Source organism: Phascolarctos cinereus, unplaced genomic scaffold (assembly GCF_003287225.1).
Source record: "Phascolarctos cinereus isolate Bilbo 61053 unplaced genomic scaffold, phaCin_HiC Scaffold_726;HRSCAF=1367, whole genome shotgun sequence".
Lineage (NCBI taxonomy): Eukaryota > Metazoa > Chordata > Mammalia > Diprotodontia > Phascolarctidae > Phascolarctos > Phascolarctos cinereus.
In genome coordinates, this window is record NW_027556098.1 from 358,576,020 (window position 1) to 358,588,752 (window position 12,733).

At 42.6% G+C, this 12,733-nt stretch overlaps 1 protein-coding gene across 1 annotated transcript in view; it reads right to left on the reverse strand.

The window, feature by feature from the left end:
• GRIK3 (glutamate ionotropic receptor kainate type subunit 3) overlaps positions 1-12,733 on the reverse strand; it is a 311,709-nt gene that overhangs the window by 54,950 nt on the left and 244,026 nt on the right. Inside the window, 1 exon segment of the mRNA XM_078145457.1 lies at positions 3,295-3,498. Coding sequence (XP_078001583.1) covers positions 3,295-3,498 — 204 coding nt within the window.

Consider the following 12,733-nt stretch of genomic DNA (forward strand, 5'->3'; position numbering starts at 1 on the left):
AAGGAGGGGAGGACAGAGGATCCAAATTTATATCCAATAAGGTAACCTGTCAGTCATAAATTGATGAGTGAACTGATATTGTGTAATATTCTAGGGGACCCTTTCCTGACTGCTCTCATTCCAGTATACATTTTCTTTCTCCTCTTTAATAGAGGCCAGGAGACAACAATCATGTGGTTGGAGGACTATTTTTCTATGAAAGATCCTATGAAAGATTTAGACCTTACTGGTAAGTGATTCCTTCTTCTTCCCAACCTCTTTATGTTTGTAGGAGTGAGGATGTTAGCAGCCAACCCATTTTTGTCCACTAAACAGTGGGCAATTATAGCGTTTGGGTGCTATAGAGCAATTGACATCCATTATTACCTCATATGACCTTTCCCATAGCCCTGTTAGATGGACAGAGCAGACATTTCCCAGATGTAGATACTGACACTGAAAGAGGGGCGGCAACTTTCTCTTCGTCAGAGCTAATACATTGCTGAGCCAGAATATGACTAAAGGTCTTTGGATTCCAAGTCCAGGACACTTTCCTCTACTCCACTGCCTCTTATTGTTATGGCTTCATTAGGGTTAACTAATAATGAAGCAATAATATTTCCAAGCCTTGGCTACACTTCCTAGGAGCTGGAGAGAAGACTAATTATCTGACGACACTAATAAATGGTTATGATGTTATTAAAAATGGCACCAAGCTAGGATTAATAGGCCCATCAATTGTAACGAATCAGGTTTAACAAGGTTCCCTGTATCTCCCATCAGTGCCCCGTTGCCTTGATGAACGCCATGAATTTGTAATAAACGCACCGTGTACAAAGACAATAGATTAGTCTCCTTTCATTTTCACTGCTTTGATTTCGCCTGGGACAGCTCTGGCATCCATTGAGTGTTTCACTAAGGCTGCTTCACAAATGTGCCTCTGAACTCATCGGGTCTGACTATGTCATTTCCTTGCTCAATAGCCTTCAATGGCTCCCTACTGCCTCTACACAAAATACAAATTCCTTAATCTGGCATTTCAGGTCTCCTTCTTCCTCTTCCTCATACGATGAACACACATAGGATGTGAAACCAGAGGACCCAGAGTTGAATTCCAGCACTGTTAATTACTAACTGTGTGACTCTGGGTAGGTCCCTTCACCTTTCTGGTCCTCTCTCATTTATAAGATGGGGAGGGTGTGTTGGACACGTACAAGGAACTGTGCTGGGCACTGTGGGCACAGAAACAAAATAAAAAATAGTTCTGTTTTCAAGAGATTCTAGATTCTACTTAAAGGATATCTAGAATTGAACATCCATCTCTACGGAATTAGAGAATCTTAGGCTGTGACCTCAGATGGTGTCCAGTCCATCTCCTACTTGAAGCATGCCATCTACGGTATCTATGACAAGTAATTTTTCAGCTTCTACTTGGATACCTCTTGTGACAGGGAACTCACTACCTTTCAAGGCATCTCATTCCATTCTTGGAGACCTTTGATTGTTAAGATCCTTCCTTGCATACTGGACCAAAATCCTTGTTCAAAGCCTGGCCATGGTCATGAGGGAACCAGAAGAAATACGGTTGATCTAGGCCCTGTGACCTCTTTACCTTTGGAAGGAGTCCTTCATGGAACTGCTGGAGTATAGTGTATACTCCATTCTTCATTCTGGTAAAGACTTACAGACCTGTGGGATATGGCCCAAGAAACCAAGAAACTTTAACTTACCGGCCAGAAGGTACTTAATACTGCTAGTTTTCCCCAGCCACCTACCCAGACGGCTTGCCCTTGCCACCCCTGGGATACAGGGTGGTGGTGGTGGGGGCAATACCATGTATGACATCTGCTCAGGCTTGCTCAGGGAAGTTTCTGAGGATTCCTGAACTGTCTTCCAGCACACAAGCAGGAAAGGGAGAGAAAAATTTCAGGCTTCCCAAGGGACAAATCCATTCACACATGTAGAATCAATACGTGATAAGTTGAATCACTTCATAGCAATGTGGACTGAGTATCACAAAGTCCAACCAGTGACCAGGAGGCTCATCTGGGTGCCCATGAAGAAGCAGACATTTCAGACTAGAGGAACAGAGGAATTATAGGATTTAGGGCTGGTGGTAGTAGTAGAAAATATGACTTTTAGAGATCATTTGGTCCAGTCCCCTCAGTTTTACAGCTAGGAAAATGGTTAATTGGCTTGCCTTAAGGTGCATTGTAAGTAGGATTAGAATCCAGGTCTTCTGACTCTACAGCTTTCCTTTATATATGTTTCTTTCTCAGAATAGGTCAAGTTAGAGAGAATAGTTTACAAATTAATCTCATGGTTTGGGACTGGGTAGGGTGATTTTTATATGTACTTAGAATGTCTTTTTCCTAGTATTACATTTCTGAATCTGTATATTTCCTTTTCCTTTAGGAATAAACACTAAGGAAAGTCACTGATGTCGGCTAGGGTATGCAGAGATGGAAGGAGACAGAAAAGAGCAAAATCCACACTGGTGAGGGCCACACAGATGCAGAGGAAGGGGGGAAATTAGGACAGGAACATATTAGTGACTTAGGGTTTGCTAATTTCACAATTTTTTTTTTTGCCAATTTTATTCTCACACCAACCCTGGAAGATAGGTGCTATTATTATCCTCATCTTACAGATGAAGAAACCAAGGCAGACAGCTGTTAAGTGACTTGTCTAGGGCCATGCTGTTAGTAAATGTCTGAAACAGTATTTGAACTCAGACCATTTAGACATTAAACATCATCTAGTTCAATCACCTTATTTTACTAAGTACTGAAAGATGTGAAGTGAGTCTTTCAAGATCACACAGCTAAAGCCAGCTGAGACAGAAGACCCAATTAGGGCAGGTGGATACATACAGGGAACTGAGATAACCCTTGCCCATGCATCTGGGGTTTTGAGGAGAGAAGGGCCAAGTCAGATTGAGCACTTGTGATGGAACAGGGAACTTGGATAATGTTGGAAGGAAAGGGAAGTACGTTATTAGGAAAGTCTTCTACCTAGAGACTTCAGTTTCCTGAAAAAAACTCAATTAGAGGGCAAAGGCTCTGTTTCTCCCATAAAACCAAAGTCTGAACCAGGGCCAGGGCCCTATTTCCTCCATCAGATCAAAACCATGTCCTCTCAGACATCGTGCATCTTTTCTCTGTATCCCCAGGACAGGGCTCTTCAGGGGAGATTGGGAGTGGAGGTACTTATACCATGGTATCAAGGAAACCACAGGAATAGAAAGGACTCATGCATTTCCCGGAGACACTACCATGTGTCCATCCCCACTCCCCATCATGCTCCCTTACTTACATGGTCAATGAGCTCCTTAATCATGCCATTCCACTGGCCCTTCTCATCCTGTGCCCCATACTTCCCATCTTCCACCAGTCGGATCTCATAGGTGAAGCCCAAGATGTGGGCCAGTTCCTTCAGCAGGTCAATGCAGTAGCCCTCAAACCGGTCATTCCCAAAGAGGGTCATGTCTGACTTCCGGAACATGACGAAGGGTTCCTCCTGCGGGTGGCAAATGAGAGTGGACGAGGGAGGAAGATGGAAACATGGAAGCTTCTGTGAGGAAGAGGGGCACAAAAGATCCCTCCATTCCCCTAGACTTATGCTCTCCATGAGGCTGGACAACATTCCTCCTTCAGGAGGGATCTCTTTGAGGGAAAAGATTCTTATTCATCTTTATCCTCTTCCCCACCCCCACCACAGTGCTACGCACGCTATAGCTGCTCAATAATCAATCAAAAAGTATTTAAGTGCCTACTATGTATCAGGCAGTGTTCTAGGCCCTAGGGATACAAAGTTGAAACAATTGTTGCATTCAAGGAACTTACATTCAATAAAGATTGTAGAATGAATAAAGGCATTTTAAATAAGACCCATGACATTGATTTGATCCCAAAAAGCATCTTCCAGGGTGGGTGGGTAGAGAGGTGAGTTTATAAATCAGCTTTTCTCTCCAGACTTGGGGTGACACCAGGAAGGTACTGGAGAGACTCGCTGAAGACTGAACCAGCTTAGGGTTTCAGAGTTCAGGGGGAGCCTTTCTTTCACCCCTACCCAAATCCTGTTTCTATGCTATTCTGAGTAGAGAACATTTTAACTTTCCCATGGAGGAAGAAAACATAGACTCAGCTTGGGAAGTTCCTTAGCTCATTTGGTCTCCCAGGGAGCCTTTTCTCATATAATCAGAATTCTAGAACCCCTAAATTTTAGGATTGAAAGGGACCTCATTGGCCATATAATCCAACTCACACTCCCAAAGAAATCTTCACTATGATATAACCAACAAATAGTCCTCCAGCTTCTGTTTGAAGACCTTCACTGAAGAGCTAACGCATCTCTTCTCCCGCCCCCCACCCCCAGCAGCCCATCGCTCTTTGGACAGCTTTTAAATGTTAGGCAGTTTTTCTTTGAATTAAGCCTAAACTTAAATCCTTACAATTTCCACCTATTTCTTCCATTTTGCCCTCTGGAGCCAAATAATATAAGCTGAATCACTCTTCCACATGCCAGTCCTTCAACTAGTTGAAGACAGATATCATGTGTCCCCTGAGAGTTCTTTTTTTTTCCAGCCTGAATATCCCCAGTCTCTCACTTGCCTCCCCTGGGAACAGATTAGAATGTAAACTACTTGGGCATTAGCTGTTTTTTTTGCCATTCTTTGTATTTCCAGTGCTTGTCACACACCTGTAACAGCCACTTAATAAATGCTTATTGAATGATTGATTAGGAATAATAAAAGAGGGTTGGACCTCTAGGATTAGATAGCCTATAATAAGGCCTCCTTACACACCCTGCTACATTACTGCTGCTTAATTAAAATCATAGATTCACAAATTACTGAATTTGGAAGAGACTTTTGGTATCATCCAGTCCAGGGCTTCTTAAACTTTTTCCACTCACTACCCTTTTCTATGTTTCAGCAGCATTCCTTGGCGTTGCATGGCATGACAGCATGTGCAGTGTAAAGTGCACATACTTTGTGTTCAGTACCAAGGCTGCATTGAAATTGCTTGATGCAACCTGGGCAAGCACTGCCAGAAATACCTCAGATTCATTACGTATTTGATTTTGAATTAATTTTTGGTCGTTGTGCATTCAGAAACCTTTCACTCATGCCATATGGGGTCTCAACCCACAATTTAAGAAGTGCTAATCTAGTCCAATCCCTCCATGAATTGGGCAGATGGTCAACCTGAAGCCCAGTGAGGGGGTCTGCTTTGCCTATAGCTGCATAATAAGTAGCATGGCACTGTGGAAAGAACATTCAATTTGAAGTCAAATAACATGAGTTTGAACCTTGGCTCTGCTCTCTAAATAGCATCTTCATGACCTTGGGAAAGTTTCTTCATATCTATGTACAAGTTTCTTCATCTGGAAAATGGAGGGGTTAGATTAGGTGATCCCCAAGATCCTCTCCTGCTCTGAAACTTATGATCCTATTCTTATTACTTGAAAAAATAAAAGTTCAAAAATGAATTTAAAGATAAAACATGGCTCTGTTTTGCTGGAAGAACCATGACTAGGCCCTCCTGTTTCCAGTCTAGTGACCTTTCCACACATCACATAGTCTCACATAGTCTCAAGAGATTAAGTGTATGTCAGGGTGGGAAGGTGTGAAAACAGGTTGCTACTTGAGACAGTGAACTTGGAAATGAAGCCTGGCCCCTCCCACATGATCAGAGGCACAGGAATTACTAGCCATTTATACCATGTTTAATGAGTAAGGATTTCTCTGCCACAATCTGAAGCATCTAAAGACTTTAATGACATGAAGGCTGGAAAATTGCATGTACACAACATGGTCTAGTATTCATTTGGTTCCAGCTTACTTTTCCAGGCTTATTACGCATTACTTCATAGCATCACAGGAACAGATCCAGAGCTGGAAGGGACCTCAGAGCTCATCCAGGCCAACGAAACTGAGGTACAGTGAGGTGATATGACACGCCAAAGCCACACAGGTAGGAAGTAGCAAAGTTAGAATTTGAGGTCATGTTCCATAGGACCATCAATACCACATTCCACTGTACCATGTTGCCTTTCCTCTTCACACATTCTCTAACCCAATCAAATTGGCTTACTATGCAAGACTGTCCACTGTGCTTGCACTGCACCACTCCCTTCCTCACCTGTACTTCTTAGAGTTCCTAGCTTCTTTCCAGGTCCTGCTCAAATACATATTCTACATAAGGGATTTTTCTGGTCCTCTTCACCTGCTTGTCCCGCTCCTCCTCCAGCTTAATATTATCTTGGATTTACTTTCCATATATTTTGAATTTACTCATATGCATATGTTGATTCCCCCAATAGAATGCAAGCTCCTAGAGGCCAGGAATAATTTTGATTTTCTGTTTTTGTGTCCCCAAAACCTAGCACCTCATATTTAATGAATTCTTGATGGTTGATTATCACAGAGTCATCTTAACACAAATCTGACTTTTCTCCTTGATTCTATTCTTCTTACCCACATATCATTTAAGTACCTTACAAGTCCCTGCATCTTTGATGAAAATAAGGACTTTCTCCATGGGCTCTAAGTACAACTTGCTGGCTCTGGAAGAAACTACTTTCTAGTGGAGAGGTTAGGCTTTCTTTCATTCCCATGCTTGGAACCATCTGAATTAAACCTTTTTCCTGGACACCCATCCAGTTTCACTAGCTGCTGCCCCACTAGCTCTTGATATTTTATAACTGAGAATCTCTTTAGTATCTTTGACTCTTTGCACCACAGGATCTCAGAGCTGGAGGGAATCTTGTGTAATCCTTGCCTTAAAAAGCATCTCCTCAACAAAGTTTGCAACATGTATTAATTGAAATGTCTTGAATATACTTGAAGACTAGTCATGAGAACACACTATCTCCTAGGGAAGTCCAATCTACTTTTGAATAGAACTCTTTCAGGTAATCCTCCCTTGAGCTGAGCCCAAATCTGTCTTTCAGAAACTCCTAACCTTTGCCACTGGTCCTGCCCCACTGGGGTCTTGCAGAATAAACCTAATGCCTCCTTCACATATATAGACCCTCCAAAATCTTAGAGACTGCTATCATGCTCCTCTCTCCCTTATCCCTGCCCAAGTCTTCTGTTCTTCCAGGTTAAATATTCCATGTTTCTTCAACTGATTTTCCTGTGTTTTGTTTTGTTCTGTTTTGTTTTTGGTTTGTTTGTTTCTTTGTTTTAGACTAGATCACCCTATCTCACCTGGTATGGAAATATAGAACTACTCATTGGCCTGATCCCACTTTGATCAGCACAGGAGCTTTGACCTGTTCCATTTCCAACCTGGTTTGATTCACCCCTCTTCAGGCAATTGGATGGCCTCCCAATCACAAAAGGGCTCACCAAATTAAGGCTGCAACTAGTATAGATACCCAATTGGCTTAGCTTGCTCTAGCTTAGAACTTCTGAGCTCAAGAGATGCATCAGTCTCACTCTACCTCATAGCAGGGATTGCAGGCATGTACCATGGTGTCCAGCCTATATGGTACAGTGTAATGTATATGTGATTTAGTGTGAGAGGACTGGAATTTGAACCCAGACCTAGACTCTGGCAGTTACTACTTAAGTGACCTTGGGAAAGTCATTCAACTTTTCTGGAACTCAGTTTCTTCATAGGTAAATTAAGAGGGTTTTGGATTAGATGACTTCCAAGATACTTTCCAGTTTCTATAATTCTATGATCCCTCAATAATTTGGTAAGTTTTCTCTAGATGCTCTTTGACTCAAACCTACTCCTTCTTCATTGAGGAACCCAGAACTAAGTACAGTACACTAGGTGTGATCTGACTAGGGCAGATGACAGTGGAATGATAACCTCTCTGATTCTAGATGCCAGATCTCTTTTAATGCAACTTAAATTTGTGTTTGTTTTTATAGCTGCCATATCCAGCTTGTGGTCACTAAACCTCTGGGATCTTTTAAACAAGGAAGCCTTGTCTCAGCACAACTCCCCCATCTGGCAAGGATGAAGCTGATAATTGTATTTTGAACTCAGTTAGCAATCTGCTCTGTATCTTCATTTCGTGTCTGCCTTTCTCATCATTGTTCTGTTTCTGTCAATCAGTTACATTAGCTCATTACAAAATCAACTTCCCCCAGGCCCACATTTACATTATCCTTGCATGAGACACCTCTTGTTAGCAGGCAGAAAGGGATACAACTAGGCTGACATGGAGCTGAGAATCAGGGCAGTTTATTGCAGTCACTTGGCAAGGATGGTTTGTTGGAAATGCAGTGTGTTGTGGTGGAATGAGCAATGAATATGGAATCAGAGAGCCTGGTTCAAATCCTAGCTCTCTTCCTTGCAACTTTGTGACCTTGAGCAGGGTATCTTCTTTGATGATCTATTTAGCGTCCATGTGTTCAATTATCATCCCCCCAAAAGATGATTCCTAGATCTTAAATCCAGCCCTGGTGTCTCTCCTGATCTCTAGGTCATTGCCGATTGGACAGTGTGCAGGTATTTCAAACTTATGTCCAAAAGAGAACTTATTCCCCCCCCTCCAAATTCTCTCATCTTCCCAACTGCCCTAATACTGTGAAAGGAACCACCACCTTCCCAGTCACCTAGGATCACAAACTTAGGGTCATCATTGACTCCACTCTCACTTATCTAATATGTTGCCATTTTTTTTGGTTTTTATCTTCAAAATATCTCTCATATATCCTCTTCACCCACCTATCTAGAATCCTAGTTCACATCCTCATCACATCTTGCCTGGACTAGTGCAATAGTATTCTAAATGACCACTTGTCATTGATTTTATAAAAGGGATGTTTGGTTGAGGATAGGTTGGAAGAGATTGATTTTCAATTGTGATATTCATGAGATATCTGTAGGCTAGCCACTGGGACTTGCAAAACTTAGTGGGACTAAACTTCCCCCAATGATTAACATCTGGCCTGACTACCAAGTGGTCCCATCATCTTGCCTTGGGAGAAAGAACCTAGTGTGTACTCTCCCCAGATCCACTTACAATTTAACACTTACCATTTCTCTTCTTGCTTTTTGAGGTCCCAAGGTCAGCCCTCCAAGGACTATTTGTTTCTCAGGGGCTGTTCTTGTTTCAATAAGTCATGACAGCATGGCATAGTGAAAAGGGAGCTGGATTTGGAATCAGAGAACCTGCGTTCAAATTCCAGCTCTGTCCCCTACTGCCTGTGTAACCTTGGACAAGTCACTCCCTTCTTATGGTCCTCATTTTCATCATCTCTAAAATGAGTTGGTTGGATTTGACTACCTTTATTAAACTTTCTGATTCTATGTCTTAAATCCTTCTTACAAGTCTACAAAAACAGAAGTGTACAATTCTTAGCCGTTGTAAGGAAAGAGCATTTCTTGAGGGGCTGCACCAGATTAGTTCTAGCTAGGGAATTACTTTCAAACCCTTAAGAGTCTGAACTCTGGGTAGTCTTCTTAAGAAGGAGCCTAGGCTCACAAAGAGCCTCTACCAAGCTTCTAGAAGGTAGAGAGTCCTATTCCCTGGCCTAAGCTCCTCAGGCCTCCAGACAGTGGATTTTAAACAGTCCAGTCCAGGCCCTTGAAGAAGGGATCTCTGCCTAACAGACCAACAGGGAGAGTATCTATTATCTGATTCCAAAGGGGGCTCTCAACTTTTTTCCAGCAGTCCTCAGAAAATCACTTTTTCAACCTAATTTGGTGCAGAAAAGCAAGTCTTGTCCTTTTAGTTCAGCTCTACAGTCAATCTCCACCTCCCCTTCGTCATTGACCAAAGTAGATTGAGGGAAGTAGGTGAGAAGAGGTTCGTTGGGAAGACAGCAAACTGTGAGGGGTGGGGCTTTGACTGGGAGAGAAAGCAAGCAGGGGCAGGAGAACAAGAGGCTGGCCCATCGGAGCTCTCCAAACCATCAGGGATTCAGACATTGTAGGCTCTCCCCACATGCAAATTACGGGTGCACCATACAAAGCAGTATTTAGCACACATCTGACTTCTCTACACAGCTTAACACATACTCTGGTAGGTTACTAAGCAAGAAAGAACCCATTTACGATGGAATTAACATCCCCACAAACTTCCCTGTTGGCAGATTCTCCGTGCTTCTCCCTGGGCTCTTTAGAGTCCTTGGTCACTGTGCCCTCTCCTCCTGCCATCTCGTCAATGCCTCGATGTGACCAAAGGTTAAGTATCACCATAAAGGCTCCCCAGACACCTACTTCCCCTATTCTCTCTTCAGGTCCCTCCCTAATACTCTCCTCTAAAATTAGCAATTCATTTGTGAACCCACCACAGCAACTGGATCTATACATCTCCATATAAATACGCTGGCTTCGGAGCAGCTGTAAAATGCTATTAATTTCGGGAAGTGCTTTGGGGACAGCATACATATTTAACAGCAGAAGCACTGAGCATTAAGACGGGGCTCGCCTTGGTAATGTGTCTCCAGGCCGGCAACGTTTCCTAGGGGGTAATTCTGAACTCCACGAGCTACTTATTCATGGACTATTTCACAATTTATTACTGGAAATGTCCAGACAGCCAATTCACAAGCTCTCTTGGCTGCTAATCGATTGCTCAGTGAAGGTGCCCTCAATTTCATAACTTCACGCTCTCATATTGCTCTGGGAGAACGGTGGTGGTAGTTGGGGTAATATTTCTCTTCAACAAGTCACAAAAAACAGGAGCCTAGAAAAATAACCTTTTCCAGCTTTGTGTTTCTGAGGCTCTTGCATGGTGTTTCTACAATCACTTACAACAATATGGAGCCCTGCCCAGCCTTAAGTTATCTCTTGACAGGGTCTGTGGAGTTAGAACTTCAGGAGAGGTTTTGGGAGGGATGTCCCTAGTGGGAAAGGCTTTGTTTCCATGCATATAACAGCTGCCTCCTAATTCCTTTATTCTATTTCAGTGTTTCCAGATTCATACAGATGACAAACGTAAAACCTATGCATGTGTGCATATAAGCGCATGGAACATATGTCCTAGTAATGTTCACATCCCCAGCACACAATCACACAGAATACACACATCCTAATGCAGATAAAAAGAAAACACATAGAGACCCCATACTGACACACAAAATGGACTCATGACTCAATATACCCACAGATACAACCTCTCCAATACAGACACAACAGACACAAAGAATGTACTAACACATCCTGACAGAACACACACAAAATAACAAATCCAAAAATGACGAACAAAACAGATCTGTGAGTCAATAGACACAAGGATCATACACATACCCTAATACAAACAAGACTCAATGGACAAAGAAATAAGCATATACACACCCCAACATAAGATACCTACAGAAAATATACAGCCTAATGGACACAAAGAACACCCCACAAAAAACAGATGCATGATTCACTTGACACACAGAACATACTAACACAGATGCATTTCTGACTATAAATACACTTTAACAAAAGAAACAAACAGAACAAACACAGATACAAAGAACACTCCCACCCTTCCAAAAAAAAAAAGAAACTCAGATGCGTGATTTAACAAATACATAGAATGTATTCACAGGCCCATAACACTAAGACATGACTCAATGGATATAAAGAATGTAATACACACTCCAATACAACACGCACACAGTGCACAGATAGACTAACACAGATACAAAGAACAGTTCTCCAAAATAGATTTGTGACTTAATAGTCACACAGGATGTACACACACACACACACACACACACACACACACACACACACACACACAGAACCCTGACACATAGAACACACATCTCTGGCTCTTTTCAGTAGCCTAACCCATGTCCCAAATATCTAAGGCAAAGAAGCAAAGCTATGAGCATGATGCACATCTCTGTGGCTAAGAATGAGTGCTCATCCATGAACTCCCAGAAGAACGGGCTTAGGAGACAGAGGCTGAGGTTTATCCCTACCAGGGCAGGTGTCAGGCAGGTTTCTGACTCAGCCTGCTGCTCCCTTTCTTTACCACCTAGCCTACTGGGGTGGAGGGATAGAAGAGGGGAAGGAAGATTGAGGTAAACTACAGGCACCTCCAAGCTACACCTGAATTATAAATGAGGGGTGCTATTATCAGACTAGGCAATGTGTCTATCCCTGCTTCTTTCTGTGGAGGGGTAGGCTGCTTGGGAATTACATTGGAGAGGGAATCCTTCTCCTATCCTCCCTTCTCTGTACCTAACATCTCAAGGCTTAGGCCCCAGATTCAGGACACAGAGGTTTAGTCTGATGTAAATGGAGGTAGTCTGATGTAGTAGTGCTATCAAAGTCAGAAAGAAGCAGATCCCTGCCAGCAGCATATTGACTTAGAAAACAACAAATTAACACACATCTATGTTGTATTGTATTTTTATTTATTTTGTTAAACATTTCCCAATTACAACTTTAATCTGGTTCACTGGGCTGAGAGTGCTGCTTGTGGGCCCCCGGACAGCAAGTTTGACACCCCTAATGGAATGAAGGAGGCACTAGACTTAAGAGTCAGGAAGACCTGGGTTCAAAACCTTAGGCACCTAGTTAGTAACTATGTGATCTTGGGCAAGTCACTTAACCTCAATGTGTCGTGATGGCCTCTGAGGTCTCTTTCCCCTCTAAAGTCTTATCCTATGGCCTGGAGCTGGGAACTTAGGGGTTAGGGCCTTAGGATTTTAGGACTTGAGGGGTTTGGGGCATGTAGTGTTGTGAGGTTCAGCACTCTGAGGGCTCAAGATCTGGGGGAAGTACAGATAAGAGGAGTACATAATTATTAACCATAAGAGGGGGACGAATGTATCATC